This window comes from Lacerta agilis, chromosome 6, assembly GCF_009819535.1.
Source record: "Lacerta agilis isolate rLacAgi1 chromosome 6, rLacAgi1.pri, whole genome shotgun sequence".
Taxonomy (NCBI): domain Eukaryota; kingdom Metazoa; phylum Chordata; class Lepidosauria; order Squamata; family Lacertidae; genus Lacerta; species Lacerta agilis.
In genome coordinates this window covers 5533936-5554447 of record NC_046317.1, presented here as the reverse complement: position 1 = coordinate 5554447, position 20512 = coordinate 5533936, and the positions used below count along the sequence as shown (strand labels likewise).

The following is a 20512-nucleotide window of genomic DNA, read 5'->3' as shown; positions in this document are numbered from 1 at the left end:
ATCTCGATACAGAGTGCAGTATAGGAGAACGTGGCTAATAGATTCGATTTCCTTGAGATCGCAAGGACATAGCCTCTGTTCTATTGGGATCCGAAGATATCTACCAGTTAGTAACGCCGAGGGTAATGCATTAAAACGAGCCCTAGTAAAGGCCCATCGATGTCTCGGGTTTTCTAACGTCTTTAGATAGATAGCTGGGTGGTTTGGGCGTGAAGCCACCTTGTATATTGTTCCTAGTGCTGCAGAATCTTCCCTCTTACTGGACAGCAACAGCATCATCTCAGTCTCCATAGGAGCACCACTGTACTGCTGCCCCAGAGTCAGAACAAGACCATACATCTTTGCATGCATCCCCTCCCCAGAAGATGGTTTGGCTTACCTTTGGTGATGCTCAGTGTGTTGTCACCACTTGCTACAAAATCATAAAGTGCAACAAAAAGATTGGGGTCGCTCTCAGTGGTTCCTAAGAGGTTCTCCTTGGAGCTCCACCTGATGGCTTCATTCAGTGCCTGGGGTTCGGTGTCACAACCATAGGGGCGGTGCAGAGCCTCTGAGGAAAAAGAGAGGATATGTTTGTTTAGTATTCATATTTAAAATCCAAGGACACACCGAATTTGGTCCTGAGCAGCAAATGGAAACAAATATTTTTAAGTGTGACTCAGCAACAATAGCAACGCAAGATATTTTGGTGCTTGAAGCAAAAGAATGTAAAGGACACCTCCTCTGCTCACTAATATGAAGCATGACTTGGTAGGAAATTATCGTGCACAAGCCACAGGGAAATGGATAAGAGTTGGGGCCCATAGATCACATTTCTCCTGTTCTGCTGCTCTTAGTAGCACTCAAAATCTCCTGCCTGGGGCACTTGCCTTCTTTGCCAGCTAGATAAACTGCCTTTGCCAAATAACACAGCAGGCACCAAAAAGCTAACTGAGCAGGGCTTCAGGCAATTGGCAAAGTAGCCACAATCTTACCTATTACTTCTCCTGAGGTCACATGACCACAAGTCCAGGTAAGACGGTAACAAAAGTGTCATTTACAACATGCAGCCAAGCTGGCATCAAATGTATGGCTCTGCTTTTATTTGGACCACATCAGCGAGGCAACCCAGGACCTCCATATATACTGCCCAGGCTTGCACCCCAGAGAGGTCACTTTGCTGCTGCTAATGCAGCAAAAACAACACAGTATGCAACAGTTACTAGTCTTTGTAGCCCCATCGAGTGCTGTGATTCTCCGGCAGCTTGGCTTTGCCCCCAGAGGTGTACTCCATTGTCTTTCGAGACAAACGGATGCCAACAGCAAGCAATTACAGCATATGGAAAGGGATTTAATTCAAACAGGTCAAGAAGAAATTGGCAGTGGGGGAACCTATTTATATTTCAAGAAATACTCTCCGTGATTGTATACTTTAAAAGGCAATAATCTAAGTCAATGCATTGGTTGATGAGACCATAAACACAACCCCGGAACTGTTTCATTACTGATATGCCAAGCTCCGCAAATTTCTTGCTGGGCAAAGCAAGCTTCAGCTTTCTCTTTGCTTTAAGGCCTGAAATTCTTAAACCATCAAATCAAATTTCAAGTTCAAAGGGAAGTACAGCTTTAAACCAGATTAGACACAGATTCCCGCAGCCCCCAACAGCAACAGTTGATAATTGTCAATTTGAATGAAATGAAATACTGCAAACCATTTAAGTAGGGATCTGTCATACTGTACAGTATGCTAAAGCCCCATGTACATTGGTGGGGCTAAAAATAATTAATAAAAATAAGTAAACAAGCAGCCCCATTTGATATACAGTACAGTGTACCTCGGAAGTCAAATGGAATCCATTCCAGAAGTCCGTTCGACTTCCAAAACGTTCAGAAACCAAAGTACGGCTTCTGATTGGCTGTAGGAAGCTCCTGCAGCCAATCAGAAGCCGCGGAAGCCCCATCGGATGTTCAGCTTCCAAAAATAATTCGCAAACCAGAACACACACTTCTGGGTTTGTGGCATCCAGGAGCCAAAACGTTCAAGAACTAAGCTGTTCAAAAACCAAGGTACAACTGTATGGCTAAATCAGGAACCACAGCAAAAACATTCAATTGCCATGTAAGTGAAAACACTCTAAAGCAGAGGTTTTCAACCTTTTTGAGTCCACGGCTTCCTTGCCCAACTACATTCTTCCTCTGGCAACCCCTGTGGGGCTCAGGAGCCCAGTTATGTCACCCCTTGCCTGCAGAGCTGACAGCCTCTCACTCTTTTTCAAACATTCTCCCATGCAGAGTGTTCCCTCGGCGGCCTCTCCCCTCTCCTTGAGAGTCCTCCAGGCAGCTGCTGCTGCCACCCCCCACCCCCCGTCTCTGAGCTGCCCACCTCAAAGAGAGGTGCTTCCTCACACTGCCCCACAGGGGCCTGGGAATTGTCTGTCCATTCCCAACAGCAAGGGCTGCCAGACTGGTTAGCTGGGTTCCCTCGCCTACTTGCTTGCTTACTCCGAGACTGCCTCAACTCCCAGCAACCAGCACCCTCTGACCAGCCCCAGAGGCACCATTTGCCAGCACAGCTTGTGGCCAGGGCTGCTGCGACAAACAGCTGTGCAAACCTTGGGAGGGAGAGATGCGAGAGGGCATCAGAGACATAGCTGTCAACTTTTCCCTTTTCTTGTGAGGAATCCTATTCGGAATAAGGGAATTTCCCTTTTAAAAAGGGAAAAGTTGACAGCTATGATCAGAGGAAGGAAAGAGGGACAGAGGCCAGCGTTGCCCGTGGCACCCCTGACCATCATTCAAAGCACCCCAGGGTGTCGCGGCACACTGTTTGAAAACCACCACCCTAAAGTAAGAGCAGAACATGAAGGTAGACACACTCAACCAAGGTCAGGCAGCTCATTTGCTAGTTGAACACGACATTTGTCGAAGATTAACCTAATGGAAATATTGCTCAACAAACAGCTGCTACACCCAAGGTGCTACGCCTCAATTCCTCTGATGGTGGTAGCAGCAAGAAACAGTGAAGAGATGTGATGGATGGATGGATGAAGGAAAGAAGCATCAGCACAGATGCAAAAGAGGCACAGAGCCAATCCCCATTCAAAGTTCCCAATATCAAGAACCAGCTCTGGACTAGAGCAAACCAGCACCGGCAAGCCTCTTATAGCCTAGTCACGTTCAGCTCCGCCATAAGAAAACACAAGAAAGCAAGGTATAAAGCCCAAAAAGAAGCTGGAGTAGCAGCATGCCACCTGCTGCTGCTTGTTTCAGAGGCTGAAGCAACACTGCTGACATAAAGCCGTTTCTAATCCTATGCAGCGTCATGATCAAGAATTTCAGGGAATAGAAGCGCTTAAAGCTACCACTTGAATGCATTCATAAGAGCAGCATTCTTAAAGCTGATTTTTAGGTATTACTTTCAGGAACGTTCATGCTATTCACAAATGAGGAGCTCAACCGCTCCCCTGCATCAATGATAATGTTAGCATGCACACGTTTGCCTTCATCAGCTACAGCAAGTCAATGAAGAAATCCAACTCAAACAAAAGATTAGAAAGAGATAAAAACCAGCTGTCTGCTTACAACAGCATATCACAGTGGGGGGAAATGCAATTCCGTCATCGGTTGCATCGCCAGGTTATATCCCTTTTTATGAGTCCCCAATTGGCTGGAGATTACTTCTCACCCTAACACAAATATCAAGCAAATGCAGCCTGTTAGCACCCCCAAACACGGGAATCTAAAAATCAAACCCCACACAGTGTTAATTTTAAGAACCAGGGCAACTTAAGTCCCCGGTTCTTACGGAGGTGAAGTACAGTCATTTGCAGTTATTGCTTCCCAAACATACCTCTCAAATCAGATAAAGTTGGTTTAGAAGCCTCCTCAGAAAAGGAACACAGTTGCTCAGCATTCACTTTGCCAAAACTGCTTGAGTGAAGAAGAACCGTCCCCAGGATCATGATGATTCTTACCAAAAGCCAGCACACAACTGCCTAGCACAAATCAGAATGCTTTCCCCTGGGGCATGGCGTGCTGCACATGTGACTCCTACTAAAGAGGATAAGGAAGGGCCAACAGGAGAAAGCAGGACTGTTGGCGTGGGAGGCGACGCAAGTGAGAAAAGCATTCCTCTTTTCAGCAACTGGAAGCTTGAAGGAATGTGATGCTTTCCAACAGTTAGAAGGCAGGGAACAAACCGCAAATTGAAACGCTTCTGGAACCGACAGGCTGTAACAATGAAAGCTTATTCATTCTTGGATGACAGTTAAGATTGCTTGATGGGAAGGAATGTTTTCCACAGCATAGTTGAGCAACGCATATTAAAACACACACACACACTTTTTCCAACACGTGGACAACTACGTCAGCATGCTTGACAACTATCCTTGAAGAGCCAAGATTTAGTCTCAAGTTATATTCCTAGATCAATTCTGTTGCAAAAAAGTTTATTTACTGATGGTGACGAGTCCAAGCAAGCAACCAGGAGATATTTTTTGTCTTTTGCAAAGGACAGACTCCTGGCCCCAGCTATCCCATCCGCTTGGCTTTCACAATGGATGCAAATAATCTCATTTTATTGATAATGGGATTGGCAGTCAACAGGGGGTGGTTAAGTACCCCTTAAATCTGGTGATGTATGGAAGCGTCTCATTCAACTAGCAGCATAGGCAAAGGAATAAATCATTCATTGCAAAAGGGAACTATTTTCCACCTGCACACCAAACTCACTTTCTCCTCTACTTGCTGGCTATTCTTCAGGCTCAAAAGAAAAGGCTAATGGATTAATTATATAAGTGTCAGCAAAAGAGTCAGAGTTACTTTTTTTAGCCAAGAGGTCTGGAAAGGATGCATTTCTGAGGTTCAGCTACCTCCATCCAAGATCGCCCAAGCAGATTTGTTTTTTCTTAATTTCATCTCTATATTAAATATATATATATTATGGTAAATGATGACAAGACTGGACATTGACTCTTGCCCATGCAAAATGGATGATGTGCAGAATCACAGTGGTATGCTGTTGAAGACACTCAGACAGCAGGGGTAAGAAGTGAACAGCTGACAGCAGCAGGAAGAAAGCCTCTTCTGTAACTTGGAGCTGAAGAAAAAAATATGTGTGTGCTGTAAAAGCACCTGCCACTGTCAGGGTGAACCATGAAGAGTTATTGGCTGTGCACATGAGCTCCCCCACCCTCCCCTACCATAACATGACAACTCCCCAGAGTCACAGATGGAAACCACACTCCTTTATGTGAAACTGAGCATAACTAAGTCATTGCAGGGGGTTGGACTAGATGACCCTTGGGATCCCTTCCAACTCTATGATGTCCATTCTTTATACCAATATTCAGAAGACAGAAAAAGTTTCTCAAGGAAAGATAAAACCATGGTTTTGTGGAACAAGCGTAAGCGAGTCTGGGGATCAACACAACCCTGTCCTCCCCCGATGCAGTTTCTACATTACTTGAACTCATAAACTGTGGTTAGCACTAGCATTAAGTATGTTTTGTTCGAAATAAGCCCGCTTTAGACAACAGAACAAACTATGGTTAAGTGGAAGCTTCCAAACTCTTCCTTCTGGTCACATTGGGGGAGAAACATACAAACCTGAGACTGACCTAGGGTTATTCACATCATGCTAAACTAAAGGTGGGGAATCTCTGGCCTACGGGCCAATCTTGACCTGCCAGGGGTTCACTTTGGCCTTACAGGTCATTTCCCCTAAACTACGCCCACCCACTCATCAGCTGGTGTCACGGGTGTTGATGGGTGGGAGAATAGGGTTAAATTCTGCATATAACTCTTGCTCTGGTGTTGTGTACATTGTACTTCATCTTCTCCATAAGTACTGTGGGCTTAAATTATTCTGTTTTTTAAGATTAACACTTTTGAGAAGCACTTTAAGGCAACCTCCACATACACGTTTTCCAAATCTCCCTGTGCTCCCAAGAATTTAAAAGGGGATGAGTGGAGACTTGCAAAGTTGTGCACGTCGACAGGTGGGCCGCTCAGTTTTAGCCCAATATCGAACCATAGACACAGTCTCCATTTCTAGGCAGGATCACTGGGCCTATCACAAAACTGATAGAACTGCGCTTAGAACACCCACAAGTCAATTACCTTTTAGTTTCCAAGTTCAACACAACCTTTCCCCCCCTTCTGTTTGAACAAACTATTAGAATAATAGAATCATAGAGTTGGAAGAGACCGCAAGGGCCATCCAGTCCAACCCCCTGCCAAGCAGGAAACACCATCAACGCATTCCTGACAGATGGCTGTCAAGCCTCTGCTTAAAGACCTCCAAAGAAGGAGACTCCACCACACTCCTTGGTAGCAAATTCCACTGTCCAACAGCTCTCACTGTCAGGAAGTTCTTCCTAATGTTTAGGTGGAATCTTCTTTCTTGTAGTTTGAATCCATTGCCCCGTGTCCGCTTCTCTGGAGTAGCAGAAAACAACCTTTCACCCTCCTCTATAGGTATGACATCCTTTTATATATTTGAACATAGTAATGGCTATCAGATCACCCCTTAACCTTCTCTTCTCCAGGCTAAACATACCCAGCTCCCTAAGCCGTTCCTCATAAGGCATCGTTTCCAGGCCTTTGACCATTAATACGCTCAGAGGAAATAGCATGAATGGATTCAGGGTTTTTGGTTTTGCTTTTGTGCCCAAGAAACTCTAAATGCGAATAATTCTTTTTTAAAGATCTGTAGGAACAATGATAATAAAAGCATTGAGAATTTAGCCTGAGCTTAGCTAGATTCCCCAGATGTCCACAACCAGCAATTAACACTTCTGGGGTGGGGAGTTGCAACGAGGTTAAGCTAGCTGTGTCTCAGATCGATAAATACTGTACAGAGACACACTCCTCTTGCGTACTAGCTATAGGGTTGCTACTCAGCCAAGGACAAGGGACTCTATTCACAAGCACGATACTAGCAGCTGCCACGTGTACAAGGTAACAGAAAACCTCACAGACTGCAAAACAGGAGAATATTGGAACCACCAGCACCCTGCCCCGTTATTCATTTCTGACAATCTACTCTGGTAACAAAGATGGCATTCATTCACAACTGCTTTGACTCATAACAGAGGTGGGGCGGCGATGCACACAATGAAGTCACAAGGATTCAGGAAAAACATATTTTTCCTAGCTAGTCATATGGGGGAAGGGAGGCAATCTAGGAACTGGAAAGTCTGCCAACTCTGGAACCACATATATTCCCCCCCCCCACCCTTTCAGAGTATGCTTAGGGGTGGTGAGAATTCTAATCCACTTTCATGACTAGGAAGCATGGCAGTTCTTCAACATTAGAATTTATTGATTTATTTCATTCATGAGTGGCTTCCTTTGAAAAATCACAAAGCAATTTAAGAATCAAATCAAATCATAGATTTGTAAAGTTGGAGGGACCCTGAGGGCCATCTACTCCAACCCCCTGCAATGCAGGAATCTCAACTAGATCATACATAACAGATGGCCATCCAACCTCTGCTTAAAATCTCCAAGGAAGGAGTATCCACCACCTCTCATGGGAGCATATCAAACAGCTCTGACAGTCAGAAAGTTCTAGTCGGACTCCCTTTCTTGTAATTTGAAGCCATCAGTTTGGGTTCTAGTCCCTAGAGTAGGAGAAAACAAGCTTGCTCCATCCTCTATGTGACAGCCCTTTAGATATCTGAAGATGGCTATCATATCTCCCTCTCAGTCTCCTCTTTTCCAGGGTAAACACGCCTAATTTCCTCAACCGTTCTTCATAAGGCTTGGTTTCCAGACCCTTGATCAGGGGTCAGCAACATTTTTCAGCTGTGGCCCGGTCCACCGTCCCTCAGACCATATGGTGGGCAGGACTATATTTTGAGGGGGGTGGGGGGAATGAACGAATTCCTATGCCCCACAAATAACCCAGAGATGCATTTTAAATAAAAGCACACATTCTACTCATGTAAAAACACCAGGCAGACCCCACAAATAACCCAGAGATGCATTTTAAATAAAAGCACACATTCTACTCATGTAATAACCATGCTGATTCCCAGACCGTCGCGGGCTGGATTGAGAAGGCGATTGGGCCACATCCGGCCCACAGACCTTAGGTTGCCTACCCCTGCCCTTGATCATCTTGGTTGCCCTCTTCTGCACATGTTCCAACCTGTCAATATCCTTAAATTGTGGGCCCCAGAACTGGACACATTACTCCAGGTGTGGTCTGACCAAGGCATAATAGAGCGGGACTATTACTTCCCCTGGGACACTGTATTTTTGTAGATGCAACCTAGAATAGCATTAGCCAAAGTTGTGTTTAGAGTGAATTGCTACCCTATAAACATAGAATGTCTGCTCCAAACAATGTAAAAGAAAGCACTCAGTAAAACAAACTGATTAGGGCCGAGCAATGTCTGGTTTTCAATCAACTAAACATCGTGATATGCCAATATATCACAATGTCTGAAATATGGATGGAACTACATAGAGGCAAATATAATGTCCTGGCAACCGCTACTATTTAGGGGTCTAAAACGGATATATTTTTCTTACCTTTAACATATTGTTACAACTATTATTTTATATTGCACAGAGCAACAGCGGAGGCAGGAATCACGAGAGAAGTGATGACTGGCTTCATGGTGTTTCTCACATCACAATTTTTTACATAGCTCATGCACACATATATATATTTCCATGTTCATATTATGAAACCTTTACCATGATGTGGAATTCAAACTGATTTTGGATGATATATTGACAAACCAGAGCAGCCCACGGAAATGCCATTTACCTTCCTGCCGGAGCGGTACCTATTAATCTACTTGCAATGGTGTGCTTTCGAACTGCTAGGTGGGCAGGAGCTGGGACAGAGCAATGGGAGCTCACCTTGTCGCAGGGATTCAAACCACCGACCTTCTGATCAGCAAGCCCTAGGCTCAGTGGTTTAGACAACAGCGCCACCCGCGTCCCATTTCCACCAGCGTCAAGAGCTTTCTGTAAATGCAAGTTTTCTGGTCAACACCCTGGCAAGAACCCTCTTGGCAGGAGTGGGTTTTCCCCACCCCAAACCTTCCAAGGGTGCAGCCTCTCTTTCCCCCATGCAAGTCAATGCAGACATCACTACTATTTGATGTTCCCAAAACAAAATGGTGGTGATGGTTCACAGGAACTTAGAATTGATGCTTGCACACAAACTGGAATCAATTTCAACTCAAACAAACACACAAAAATCAATGAAAAGACAAAACATTGAACCGGCAGGAAGAAACAAAGGTACTATTTCAAATAAAGCTAGAATCCACATGATGATTGTAGCTTTAGTCTGCAAATAAATGACCTTGCTTTTAGTATCCTTGCATGTGAACAGAGAGCCAGACAGGAATCTGTCTTGTCTTTCTGTACAGCATAATCATGTCTGTTTACAAGTGTTCTGCACAAACAAGTATACAACTAGACTGTATAAAGGCTTAGTTGTAAAGCAACAAATGCTATTTGTTAAGGCAACCTATATAAATTGCAAAATGGGAAAAGTTACTTAAAGCAGTCTTGATTTAACTTAACCATCATGGTTCTCAACATGTGTTAAACACTTGGGCTCCTCCTGGCCTTCCTACTGGTCAAGGAGCACAGACCTGGACTTGAAATTGTGGCCTATTACTTAGTAAGGCGGAACATTAAGCACTCAACCAGCCTTACTTCACAAGTCAAGTGGAAGAAACAGTCAAAGTTGATCCCAAGTCAGGGGAAAGGGCCCACTTACTGTTATTTTAAGAGCCTTCCTCCCACACAGAGATGAACATGGCTGCTTATTACATCATTCCTTCCTGTTGCTACAGTGGTAGGAGGAATGCCATAAAGGAGTGGTCAGGACAGCATCAGCTGTTTGTCCTAGGAGGCCCCACTAACATTTGTCTCCACTACATCTGTCTTTATGAGTTGACAGTCTTAAGTTTCAGATGTCTATGTATCTCAGTTGATCAAGAAGGGGAAAACCTATCATTAATAAAGAGCAAATGCAAGGTTTACTTCGTTTCTATATAAAGGCTCACATCCACTTAAAGTCAATGACATCATACTTCATTGGTTTCCCAGGGAAGCAAAGTCTCTCTAAGAGCTGTACTTGTCAATACACTAAGAAGCATCCTTCTCCTAGTAAAAAGCAATTAAAGGAATTCAGTTTAACTGTTTATGTCCTCCTTTGCTCCTGCCCTACAACTTGAAGAAATTCAACACAGTTAATAAGGAAGATCGCCTTTCCCTTGCCATCAAGAGCAGAATGTGGACTACAGAATGTGTTCTTATCTCTCAATACTCAGTAATCTCTCTCTTGCCCAAAGAAATCACTTCTCTGCCCTGGTAGCAGGGAATTATTCTGGTCACTCAAACTGAAAATATAATCACCTGGTAGCAGTCAAATATTCCATTGTGAAACTGACCGCCTGCTTTTTAAAATTGCTATAAATTATCTAACATTAACAAAGGTAGGACTGAGGGTCCCTTGATCCCCAGCCCCACTGGAATGACACATGCATCTCACAACAACCACCACTAATCTAGGAGCAGGCACACTCTGTCCTGCAACTCTCTCCTATTAAAGTATGGCCTCTCTCTCCTCTCAAGCAAATCACATAGTTGAACATCACCTACTGGCTAAATGCAGTATCTGCAGGTATTTATGAACCAGACAAGGAATACAGGGTCAGAAAGCAGAAAACAAACACTTGCAAGCCATCATCACTGTAGCGCAGGCACCAAGTGCCCAAGAGTTACACTTCCAACAGAGTTCACAACAAATGCTCTGGAAATGCAGGGAAGGTGGGTCTTCCAGAGATCTGTCATTATGCTGCATTAAGCTGTGCTCTGGAGTCTTCTAAAGTTTCTGAAATTCCCCCAATTCTAATTATTGTTTCTCTTCTGATCAGCAAATATTTATTATAAAACAGTTTAGCAGGCCAAGTATTTTTGACTGGTGATATGTGAACCATACAGGGACTTCAGAGAAGCAGGGAGCACAATAAGGCATGCTAATCTCCAAATGCATACAAAGCAGACAAGAACCTGCCTCACAGCGCTTCCCAGGGATGCACCCTAGATCTCACAGTAGGAAGGTACCGAATGTAAGGCAACTAAAATTGCATAAGGCAGCGGAGAGGCCTCATTGTGTCTCCACTAAATAAGGAGAAAGGGAGCCTGCTTCCTTTCCCAGTCCGTTGCAAGTTCAAAACATGCAAATAGTCGCTTCCACAAATGCACTTAGTTTATAGTTGAAAAACCTTGTACCACATTATTTTAAACTGCAAGTATGGATCTGCACTGTAGGGCTGGGCAATATCTGCTTTCCAACATCGTAATATAATACCAGATAAACTTTGCAATATGGCAGTATATTATGATGTCGGAAAGGAGGCAAGAAGGCTGTTGCTGGAGACAATTAGCATCACTGTCCATGGAGACAATTAGCATCACTGTGCGCAGCTTCTGCCTCTTGCTGTTGAAGCTTGATTCATTTCAGAACAACTTTGGTAATAGCTATGGAGCCCAATGATTTCCCCTCAAAAGTCTGCTGAATTTGTGTGTATCTCTTCCACTGGTATCCCATAGTTCTGCTCTCTGAACATCTCCCTTAAATATCTCTTATGCCAGACCAAGGATGGGCTTCCAGATGCTGTTAGACTACAACTCCCATAATCCCTAATCACTGGCTAGGCTGGCTGGGACTGCTTCCAACACCATCTAGAGGGCCACAGATTAGCCACGCCAAGGGCAAAGACTGTCAAAAAGATAGACATACATCACAGCAACCTGCATGTTATAAGGCAGCTTCCTTTAATAAATAGAACCCCAAAATCTCCTGGGGCTACATATTCCCCAAGTTACTGTATATTCTGGCGTATAAGACTACTTTTTAATCCAGGAAAATCTTCTCAAAAGTCGGGGGTCGTCTTATACGCCAGGTGGAGAATCTGTGGTCGAGTATATATCAAACACTATATTTTAACTGGAAAAGTTGGGGGTCGTTATAAATTACTTCCCAAAACTGCTTGATTTTATCACATGTCCACCACATATGGTAGAAATCGCTTCTTCCTTTATGCCACCACAGCAGCAAGGATACTTTTGGCGCAGAATTGGAAATTAAAAGATTTACCATCAGTTGATGATTGGAAAAGAAAGTTATGGGAATATTCAGAATTGGCCAAATTAACTGGGAGAGTAAGAGATCAAAGAGACCAAAGGTTTCAAATGGAGTGGGGTAAATTTCTAGATTATATGAAAGACTGTAAAAATTTGTAACACTTTCGGGTTTTGGCGGAATTCTTGCAGCAGGACGAAATGTTAAGACAAAGTGAAGAAAATAAGTTATTAAAATAGATGGAAAATAAGAAAAAGCGAGGAAGTAGTGAAAAGTTAGAAAGCCAGAGAAGAGAAGGAAGGAAGTCAGAAAACTCGACGGAGTTTTATGTAATACTGTAAAATATTATATGTTCAACTTGTTTGTATTTTATTTGCTGAAAAATAAAAATATATTGCAAAAAAAAAAAGGAAAAGTTGGGGGTCGTCTTATACGCCCAGTCGTCTTACATGCCGGAAAATACAGTATTTCATGCAACCTGAAAGGGACTCCAAACTTTAAACACTGTGGCAAATGGAGCAAAGGAAACACCTGCAATCATTTTGATTTGTAGTTGAAATTATATTCTGTCACTTTGCTGGGGGTCTCAAATAACCCCACCCCCCCCATCACTGGCTAATGACATGCTGTCTGATAGTCTAAGGCCACATTACAGTACAGACACATCTGCCTAAAGCAAAAAGTTAACCAAGCACAGCACTATTTGGTATAATAAAGAGGGTTTTGTTTCAAAATATGCCAAAAGTATTTTCTATTGAACACTGTTAAAAGGTCGTTCCCATAGCAGCTTTAAAATCACAACTCTGGGGTTTTGCCAGTGTTTTCTCTCTCGACACCAGGATAGGGGCACATGAGCCAAACTATTCTAACCCCCACCCAATTTTTATTTATCTACTTATATAGAAGAGCATGTACCACTCTGAGGTCCTGACTACAGCTATCATTAATTTCCTAGGCACATGTGAAGAGGCTTCTATAAATTGGCATGTTATTTAAGGCCTGCAGCATCCCCTAGTGGAAAAGGGAGGAATTTGGCCAAACTGCGGGAGGCAGTGAAAGATAGGCGTGCCTAGCATGCTCTGGTCCATGGGGTCATGAAGAATCGGACACGAATGAACGACTGAACAACAACAACAACCTATACATTGCATTTCAGTAGTTTTACAATCATGTAACCATTACTTCTACAGCTCTCTCAAATCTGCAAATTAATACAACTTTTATGAAATAATAAATCTAATTAAGTCAAAATATAATGTTCCCTAGGTAAGGGATGGGTGGAAGAAGACTATCTGCCCAGCTGATTTCCTAACTGGTTATCCACAGAAATCTTGTTACACTCTTAAGTGGATCCAAAGATATCCTGCACTTTATGCTTCTGTGTGGAAGGGCTCCTGAATTCTGCTAATGTCTTAGGCCATGTTCTATACTGCTCCAGAGGATTCCCTTCAGTGTTTTGGAGACAGGAGGTGGAGTTGGGCCAGCTAAGGAACTGCTGGATTCTAAGCTGATCTAGCTTCTGGCAATATAAGGTAGGCCTTTCTGCTGCCTCAGACTAGCGATGGTGCAGAAAAAAATAGGTGTAATCACTGCCCTTCCCCTTCCATCCTGACTGGCACAAGCACTAGATCAGGCATCCCCAAACTCAGCTCTCCAGATGTTTTGGGACTACAATTCCCACCATCCCTGTCCTGTTAGCTAGGGATGATGGGAGTTGTAGTCCCAAAACATCTGGAGGGCTGAGTTTGGGGGTGCCCGCACTATATCTTTAAATGAAGTGCTAGCTGAACCTCTCTTTTTAACCTTGCTGCTTCCATGGTGTTTGGATTCTGCTCTTAGCCTTATCAGTCCAAGCAAAGACTGGTGAAGTTGTGTCCAACTACCTGCAGTAGCAACCATACGCCAGAATAACCCTGCCTGCTGTTACTGCTGCTCACAGGTTTCTCAGGCAGCAGTATAAAAACAGAAAAGGTATTCCAGTCAGTTTCAGCGAGACCCACAAGTTTCTGAACTGCAAAAGTTATAGGGGAAGTCTCCTTAGTTCTATGGTGTTTAACAAATACAAATATCAAATGCAACTTTCATTATACAGGCACAGACCAGATAAAAAGTGTTTAGCAAAGCAATTGAGAAACTGAGGGAATATTCTGACAACACCTATTTGAAGACTTTGATATGGAGTGAGTGCCTGGAATACAATGCAGAAGAGTCCACAGTGCACAAGAAAACAGTTTACTTCATCTTGTGAAATTACAGAGATAGGTCATGAAGGGTGAATACAGGATTGCAACTTTTTCTCCTTACTCCTTTGCTTATTATGTGAATCCTGTCCCAAATGTTCAAATTCTCATATGCAGTCTTTGTCTATGGGTCCTGTCAGCACAAGCCCTATGGGAGAGCTTCTGCTAGCACAACAAGGTTCCCCTCTCTCCCCCTGAAACTGGTTTGGTGGGTGGGGGGGTTGAGAGAACCCCCAGAACAGTGCATTGGAGTGGGGGGCCTGTTCAGCCTGACAAGCTGAAATGCTTGTGCTGATGGGACGCTTACCACAGTGTGATGTTAAATTCCACCCCCTGTTTCAAACTTGGCAAACAATTTTAATACGATGATGCGGCTTAAATTAAAGCTGTCAGATGAAAAATTGCAACCCAATTTAAAAGCTGCCAACACAGCCAATAAGGAAACCGGAGTGAACCATATCACTGCTGTATTAGTAAAACACCAATAAACTATTATATTACCACACTGAAGTTAAAACATATTTAGGATAAAGGTAATTTGCATGCAGTATTCTGGAGATTAACCAGAATAAAACCTCCTGAAAAGATGAAACAAGCATAATGCTGCAGTGCCCAAAATCAACTAAATTAAGGTAAATCCAATAAAAGCAACTCTATTCTTAGAAAGAAAACTATGGGTTCTGATTCCACATCTTTAGAATCAGAACACACCTTATAAAAACAAGTTTGGATTAAACTTTGCCGGTTGGGCTGATTAAAAAAGCCATTATAATTATTTATAATTAGAGATACCATATTTTGAGGAAGCTCTGATAAACTTAAAACTTCAGAAACTATGAGATTTCCACAACAGAGATTGCTAATGCAACAAAGCTTTGTGTAGTGGTTTACTAGTACTGCCAGAAACAAACCTCAAGGGACCTGTAATGTAGTTGGCTTCTCATTTATTCTAAATGAAATAACCTTAGAGACCATAATAGCATTAGCTTTTTAAATAAATTGAGCCATTGTGTAACCACAAGGCCAGACACTACAGAACTGATCAAAAAATAAACACTTGTTGTGATGAGTGCCATTGTAAGCCAGTGGCAACTCCTTCTGACTTCTGAAATATCTCTCACCTGGTCTATGACATGAAGTAAGCACTTACATATCTAAATACTCCCAGTTTCAACACTCAGTTTAAATGACAATGTATTTAAATGACGATTATTTGTTTGTTTACATTTAAATTCCATCTTTTATCATGGAACTGGAGGTCTCCCACTAAGGAAATCACCAGACTCAGGCCTGCTTAGCTTTAGCAAGGTGGTGGCCTCATGTGCCTTCAGATCATTAAAAAACCCCAGAAACCCACAACTAATTACAACTTGATCTGTATGGTTATATTCATCAAGGTAATAACTGGGTGGCCGGCTAAAGGTAGGCCAATGGAGCCATAGGGACGCGGGTGGCGCAAACCACTGAGTCTTGGGTTTGCCGGTCAGAAGGTCGGCGGTTCAAATCCCCGCAACGGGGTGAGCTCCCGTTGTTCGGTCCCAGCTCCTGCCCACCTAGAAGTTCGAAAGCACATCAAAGTGCAAGTAGATAAATAGGTACCGCTCCAGTGGGAAGGTAAATGGCGTTTCCGTGCACTGCTCTGGTTTCACCAGAAGCAGCTTAGTCATGCTAGCCACACGACCCGGAAAAACCATCTGCAGACAAACGTCGGCTCCCTCAGCCAGTAAAGCGAGATGAGCTCTGCAACCCCAGAGTCGTTCGCGACTAGACTTAACTGTCAGGGGTCCTTTACCTTTACCTTTTTACCAATGGAGCCATACTGTCGGAAATGTCACTGGATGCCATGAACAATTTCCATGACCTCCCTTCTCCTAAGTTCAGTGATCAGATTCATCAGATAAAGAAAAGAGGAACTCGGAGAGTATGAAGTACTGAGCTTGTAACAGCTCAGTTAGAAAAAGTAATGAGTAACATTTCGCAGAGATGCAAAAAAATTGGCTGGCCTTGATTTGATCATGCCCACAGGGGTGTCTTTGACACAACACTGAATTTCAAAGGAGTCTCTGAAGCACAATGCTAAAATCAAAGACAACCCTTACCTCTCCCCTCACCAGATCAGGAGGACAGTGCTGAGGACAGTCCATGTCATGCTACACTTAGGAAATTCTCTCTGGAGCACATGGAAAATCTCTAGCCCTGCCTCCTTACCCTTCTGCCCACACAGCTGCAGCTGCAGCTACCTCCCCCTCCCGACAAGTACATTGATCATGTGAGCCACTACCTTCTCTCATTCCATCACAAGCTGATGCTCTGTGCAACTACTATCGTTGCTTATCTTGCAGATATCTCTTCTCCAATTGGGTATGACTGGAAGGTGTATGAGATGTGTTGAGAGAGAAGCAGCTCACACACGAAGCGCTGGCTAGCAACAAGAGGTGCTAGAAAGAGGTGGTGGTGGAAGCAACTGATATATGAGTATATGTCAGCAGCAGACACACTGGAAAACAGGGTGAAAGTGGGAGGTGCACAATGAAAAATGTGAACATGGATCTGAAGGGAGAAGGGGTATCATGCACACCAGAGGTTCTGGTGCACAGATTTGTGGTCCCCTGCATTTGACAACCAATAAAAATATTGTGGAATTTTCTTTGAGACTTTCCAAAGCCCGAACCGGCCTGTCCCCATTAACAGTCTGGGTGAGAGAAGCTCTTTGGACAAACTTTATCAAATCAATAGACACTCTTATCACATAATTTCTTGCTGCTCTGAAACTGTTCAAACAAGCATTGTCATCTGGGAGTGGACTGAAAGCATCTGTACCTTGTCTGCAGCTTGATTGCATACCAGAGTGATGGGGAAAATGAGAGTCCTGATAATGTACTTGTTCACTGGTTTGTGTTAAACTGCTCAAGTGAACAGACTACCTATGTGAGCTATGTTAAGATGGGAGTTGTGAATTCACACAGAGCTGTTAGTTGCCGTTTGTGTTCCCATGGAAAGGTGACTCTATGTAGACAGTGAACCACATATTTCCTTTTTAAAATGTTTTAATGTAGACAGTGAACCACATATTTCCTTTTTAAAATGTTTTAATTGTACAAATATAAAGTGATCAGAGTCAGGATGAGCAGTGAAATGGTCCAGTTTGCTGATAACTCAAAATTAGATGACACCAATAAAAGATCTCTCCAAACAAGGTTCACAAGCAACAAAATGGCATGCAAGGTTCCTGTAAGTAGTTATGTGGTGGCAATGAAAAAGGTAGAAATTATTAGAAAAGAGGCTGAAAATAAAACTGCCAGTATTATAATGCCCTTTATATGACTACAGTGCAGCTAGATTTGAAATAAAGCGTACTGTTCTGGTCAACTCAACTCAAAAGGGTACCACAGAGCTAGAAAAAGCATAGAAGCTGGCAACCAATACCGGTAAGCTAAGTGGAACCTTCATTTTCAAAGGTTGCATGCTACTGAAAAACAGATGCTGAGAGGGGGCTAGTAACATGGAAGGAGTATTGCCCTTCAAGCCTGTGATGTGTTTTCCAGAAGCATCTGGCAGGATACTGAGAGAAACAGAATACTGGGACTGGACAGAACTTTGGGTCTGATCTAGCAGGGCTCTTTTGGAGTACAGGATAAGCTGCATAATTCCTATTACAACCTATACTTATAAGGCAAAAGAAGTTGGTGTAGAGGCTGTGTAAACATATAAGAAGTTTCATTTTTAAAAAAATCACATCAGCCATGGACTAAGCTAGCCACCAGGCTCAGCTCCCAATAATACACACCTACTGTGTATGTGAAGTGGTTTGAACACATTAAAGGCCTTTATAAAGGTTTTTATTGAACTTAAAGGTAAGGTACCCCTGACCATTAGGTCCAGTAGCGGACGACTCTGGGGTTGCACACTCATCTCGCTCTATAGGCCGAGGGAGCCTGCATTTGTCTGCAGACGGTTTTTCCGGGTCATGTGGCCAGCGTGACTAAGCTGCTTCTGGCGAACCAGAGAAACACCATTTATGTTCCCGCTGGAGCGCTACCTATTTATCTACTTGCATTTGACGTGCTTTCGAACTGCTAGGTGGGGTGGAGCTTAGCAGCACTTATTTCCAAGAATGCATAGTGTACATTGGATCAGGCTGCTTAGGTCAAAAATAGGAAAATCGATCCTTCCTAAGAAAAAAGTCCAACAGTCAAAGCTAACTAGCAAGAATTAACTTAAAAACAGCTTTATTTCCTGCCCTAAAAGCAAAATTCTACACATGTTAAAAGCAAGGTCCAATGAAGTCAATAAGCTTTACTACCTGGGTGTGTGCAGCCACAATCAGATAACCAAATGCATGCCCTGCCAATCTCATCAGTATGTCTTACTGTTAAAAGTTTTATGACGCTGCACTATCAAGTGGCGGATAGCCCCAAAACCTATTGCCAGCATAATTTTCTCTACCAATGTCAGAAAAAATAAAATAAAAAATTAAAGGATCCCATTGAGACATATTAAAGGTTGCAATAATGTGCACGCTGGCATATGTGTCTATTTGTTTTTAGCTACTTTAGTCCATAGGCATGATTTAACTGTGACTCTTGACAACAGACTGCTTTGGAAGACCTTATTAGACCTACCCTTCAAGTTATCTTGTTTAACTTCCGCATATGCAAATACTACTAAAATTCCCGTCCCCGCAAAAGGCATGAAATTGTCTATTCCTGCTGTATGAAAAGCTTGTACAAACATCAAGCCTCAAGTCCAGGAAGGAAACTTGGATGTACACCCAGCATTATTACCAAGGAGCTTCTGCTGGGCCAACCACATCAGAGTTTCTTTTTCTCAACCATATCCTATTTAGTATCTTACAGCAATTGCCATGCATTTCATTCAAAATGGATTACAAGTATTAAGCACACAGTGGCAAAAAGTCACATAAAAGGTTTATCTATTGCTTGCACCACAACCTTTTTTGGGGGATAATACATTTAAGTAAATGGATGCATACAGTTGGATGGATACACACAGTTTTTAGAAAAAGTCAACAAGTTGAACTGTCCAGTACTGTAATGCTCATTTGCCCACTACTGTTTAAAAAGAAACCGAAATAATTATGTTTAAGTTTTGAGAATACAGCCTGGAGTATCAGTGCTCCATAGGTTTGGGGGTATACGTAAGACCATACACAAAGTAGTGAACTGGGAAGCTCTGGGTCTTATGCTGGGATCTAGCCTAGCAAGTTACCATTATCTGTAAGCAATCATGTCTCGAACCTTCTTCTGGTACAGGGAATGGTGGTGTGCAACATACCGGTACATTAGCAATTAGCAGACAATATGAAACTTACGAATTGAACTGAACACCCTGCTCTGTTCTAGACTGAGGTATATAAATTCTGACCTGACATCTAGGCTATTTTCCTTCTATGGCTGAATGTCGCTGGGGTGGGGGGACATAAGAGACTTCAGTGTTTATATAATACTGATGCACATTGTTTTTCAATTATAGAAAATTGATTACTGGACTGCCTAGCAATGAGAAGTGTTTGGACCTTAAATTGTCTGTACTATCCGTTAGTGATGTATTCCAGAACGTTCCTACTCCAGCAAAAAAGACAAACTATTCCTCAGAAGGATGGTTCCTCTTTGAAAGAAAAGGTAGGAGCGTGAATTAATTGCGCTGCCGTCTAAAACAGGAATTTTTGGGTAGTGCAGGTTAGGCTACCAGAACCAAATGAAGTTGGAGGTGCAATAAGAGAGAAAGAAGTTGAAAAATAAGGGGTGCAGGCCTAGATTGTAACTGGGGGAAGAGAACTTCTCCAGCCACTGAAAGTGATTTTCTGGCTCTCTGAATGTACCCAAGGTTTGGATTGGTGCCCAGGACAATTAAAACTGTTTAAATGCAAGAACACAGCATGAACAGCATTCAACATAATAGATTTTCTCCCAGCTGACAAAGTTTTCGTCTGAGGCATTAATTAGCTTTAGTTAAGATATAACCATGCTCAACAGCCAAATCCAGAAGAACCAGGATTTCTCTAAAGTGAAGCTGTAAATCTAGTCCTACAGCTTAGAAGCAGCATATTTAAATTATTAAAATAACTGAGCAAAAATAACTGAGTTCCATCAAAACGCTTGCCATCGTAACCAACACCTTTCATGTAAAACTAGTTTCCATTATCTCA

At 42.8% G+C, this 20512-nt stretch overlaps 1 protein-coding gene across 6 annotated transcripts in view; it reads right to left on the bottom strand.

Annotated features, from left to right (window-relative positions):
• The window catches only part of ABL2 (ABL proto-oncogene 2, non-receptor tyrosine kinase), a 48131-nt gene that overhangs the window by 19181 nt on the left and 8438 nt on the right, over positions 1–20512 (bottom strand). For 4 of the 6 annotated variants that reach the window (XM_033151289.1, XM_033151290.1, XM_033151291.1 and 1 more), the window contains exon 2: positions 380–550. In XM_033151289.1, coding sequence (XP_033007180.1) covers positions 380–550 — 171 coding nt within the window. Of the gene's footprint in view, positions 1–379; positions 551–3829; positions 3957–20512 lie in introns of those variants that run through there. The other 2 variants (XM_033151293.1, XM_033151294.1) reach the window with 1 other exon arrangement.